Consider the following 3,371-nt stretch of genomic DNA (forward strand, 5'->3'; position numbering starts at 1 on the left):
GTGATCCGCCCATCTCGGCCTCCCAAAGTGCTGGGATTACAGGCTTGAGCCACCGCGCCCGGCCTGGTTATTTTTTTTAAAAGGGGAAGCATTTAATCAGTTATTAAAAGCAGCCCAGAATTTCAGTCAGATGCTAAAGCAATCCTTTGCAGAAAAAAGAGAAATATCTGTCTTACACATTTGAGTGATTCAATTATATTTTTATACACTGTCTCGGGAATGCCACAGGAAGGTGCTAAAGATATCACTTTGATGATTTAGTTTTGCTAAATACATTTAATAAACTAGATATATATACTGTTTGGCATTCTTTTGAATTGGTATATACATTTCTTGAATAAATACTGCATTATGTTTAAGGTTTTTTTGTTTTGGAGTGCAGTGGCCCGATCATGGCTCACTGTAGCCTCGAGCTCTCCGGGCTGAGGTGATCCTTCCACCTCAGCCTCCTGAGTAGCTGGGACTACAGACACGTGCCACCACACCTGGCTAATTTTTGTATTTTTTGTAGAGATGTGGTTTCACCATGTTGCCCAGACTGGTCTCAACTCCTGGACTCAAGTGATCCTCCCAAAGGGCTAGGAGTACAGGTGTGAGCCACTGCGCCTGGCCATGTCTAAGTACTTTGACATCTACTTCTGAATTGTACGGAGATTAAGTGTCAAAGGTGCAGCCAACATCCCTGGGCTTGGGTACCTCCTAAATAAGCCCATTCAGAATGGACAGGCTTTCCTAAATCTTAGGGTCTCCAGGTAATTTTGTAGCATTACAGTGGATTTGCTTTGTTTTCCCCTTTAAGATGTCTAAATTATTTTACTTAATTTTTGTGAAAGATTTTTGTCTTTAAAAAAGTTCTTAGGCCTGGCGTGGTGGCTCATGCCTGTAATCCCAGCTCTTTGGGAGGCTGAGGTGGGAGGATCACTTGAGGTCAGGAGTTTGTGACTAGCCTGATCAGCATAGTGAGATCCCCTCGCTACAAAAAATAATGATAATAAAAGTTATTAAGTGTTCATTTGTCCCCTTTATCACAATACAGCAGACAGAAGTTATGTGGCAATCTTGTGAGATGCAGCTAAAACAAAAAAGGTGAAGCCAGTGTTGACAGTCTGGGATAGAGAGAATTCAGGGACAGTGATCTCACAGATTCCTATGCTCCTTTGAAATACCCACATTAGTGGTGTTGGGACGGCGCTTCCCAAATTTCCGTCCAACTCATCTGCTTGTGTCGGGACATTTGTTAAAAATATTTATTCCTGGCTGGGAGTGGTGGCTCATGCCTGTAATCCCAACTACTGAGGACTCAGGAGGCTGAAGCAGGTGGATCACTTGAACCCAGGAGTTTGAGACCAGTCTGGGCGACGGAGGCAGACCCGGGCGACGGAGGGAGACCTCGTCTCTACAAAAAAATACAAAAATTAGCTGGATATGGTGGCGCGCGCCTGAGTTCCCAGCTACTCAGGAGTTTGAAGTGGGAGGATTGCTTAAGCCCCAGAGGTCGAGGCTGCAATGAGCCGAGATCGAACCACTGCACTCCAGCCTGGGAGACATGTCAAGTGAGACCTTGTCTCAAAAAAATCCCCCAAAAACTGATTCCTGGGTCCTGCCCTAGACTTACTGACTCAGGATCTCCTGAGATGGTACCTGGAAATCCGTCTTTTTTTTTGGTTGAGACAGAGTCTCGCACTGTCGCCCAGGCTGGAGTGCAGTGGCACGCTCACGGCTCACTGTAGCCTCCACCTCCTGGGTTCAAGCGATTCTCCTGCCTCAGTCTCCCGAGTAGCTGGAACTACAGAAAATCCACATTTTTTAAGTAAGCGCCGCAGACAGGTTGGGAACCACAGCTGGGATTTACACGCCTCTCGTTTACGCCAGCTTCACAGCCGCTCACTAGTGCTCGCCCTTGTGCCTGCCATCGCTGCCTCACCCAGGCTCCGCCCTCCGGCCTCATCCAGGATCCCCCCCCTGCCTCACCCAGGCTTCGCCCCCGTCAGTCTCCGGCAGCTTCTCGCGGCTTAGGAAGCCGCTTCCCGTGATGCCCCGCGCCTGGGTGTAGCGGTTGCCGGGCAACGCGCGGTCCCTGGCGCGGACGTAGCTGGAACCCGCTGGGAGATGAGGCCGCGAGGCCTACCGCCGCTCCTGGTGGTACTCCTGAGCTGCTGGGCCTCCGTGAGCGCCCAGACCGAGGCCACCCCGGCGGTGACGACAGAGGGCCTCAACTCCACCGAGGCAGCCCTGGCGACTTTCGGACCTTCCCCGTCGACCAGGCCCCCCGGTACTCCTAGAGCCCCAGGGTCCTCCTCCGGCCCCAGGCCTACCCCGGTCACGGACGGTGGGTACCATGTGCCAGCTCCTGTGGTCCACAGTGATCCAACCTCAAGGGGGCAGCCCGGGTGAGGACGTAATAATGATAGCTAATGCTTATTGAGCACTTACTGTGTGCAGACACTAAGTGTTCCATAAACGTCCGTTCTTTAAACCATAACCCTGAGAGGTAGCTCTTACTATCACTGTCATGTAAACGAGAAAACCGGGTCTCAGGGAGTTTAAGTGGTACGGTATCAGACCTTTGAAAATACTTGAAGTGGTCCCAGACAACAGTAATGCAAAGAGCAATAATGAATGAATCCTTGCAGCCCAATACGAAATTAAGTCGAGACAATGGTGGAAATTAGTGCCTAGGCTGCGTGGAACTTTCACTTAAAGAGAGGCCAAAGGTCTATCTTACTAAATGTGGCTAGGTTAAGACCCTTGTCTGTTGACCTGAATTCTAAAAACCCAGGATTCCTCCTATGTTGAATTGGAGGTGGGAAGCCATGGAGGGAGGGGTTATGCTCATTTCTTAGGAGTTATATTTAGGGATAATTAACAGTTTATTTTTCAGAAAATGATTGTCTAATTCTAGAATTACACATTTAGTGGAAATATTTTATAATCTAATTTGACGTTTGGCTGGCGCTGTGGCTCACGCCTGTAATCCCAGAACTTTGGGAGGCCAAGTCGGGTGGATTGCTTGAGGTAGGAGTTCAAGATCCGCCTGGTCAACATGGCGAAACCCAGTCTCCACTAAAAATAGAAAAATTAGCCAGGCATGGTAGTGCATGCCTGTAATCCCAGTTACTCGGGAGGCTGAGGCAGGAGAATCGCTTGAACCCAGGAGGCAGAGGTTGCCGTAATTACCACTGCACTCCAGACTGGGCAACAGAGCAAGACTGTCTCAAAAAAATAAAAAATAAAAAATTGACGTGGATGACTTCAGAGAATGACTGTGACCCTCTAAGATTGAGTGCAAAACTTTGTGAATATGTCTTTTCCTGAGATGAGAGTTCATAGCAGCCAATTCTTTTTTTTTGATTTTTTTTTTTTTTTTTTTT

At 48.4% G+C, this 3,371-nt stretch overlaps 1 protein-coding gene across 1 annotated transcript in view; it reads left to right on the forward strand.

The window, feature by feature from the left end:
• Nucleotides 1-1,953: 1,953 nt before the first annotated feature.
• TCTN1 (tectonic family member 1) overlaps nucleotides 1,954-3,371 on the forward strand; it is a 37,500-nt gene continuing 36,082 nt past the window's right edge. The window contains exon 1 of the mRNA XM_011936503.1: nucleotides 1,954-2,329. Coding sequence (XP_011791893.1) covers nucleotides 2,110-2,329 — 220 coding nt within the window. The 5' untranslated portion in view covers nucleotides 1,954-2,109. The remainder of the gene's footprint in view (nucleotides 2,330-3,371) is intronic.

Source organism: Colobus angolensis, unplaced genomic scaffold (assembly GCF_000951035.1).
Source record: "Colobus angolensis palliatus isolate OR3802 unplaced genomic scaffold, Cang.pa_1.0 Scaffold10, whole genome shotgun sequence".
NCBI lineage: Eukaryota > Metazoa > Chordata > Mammalia > Primates > Cercopithecidae > Colobus > Colobus angolensis.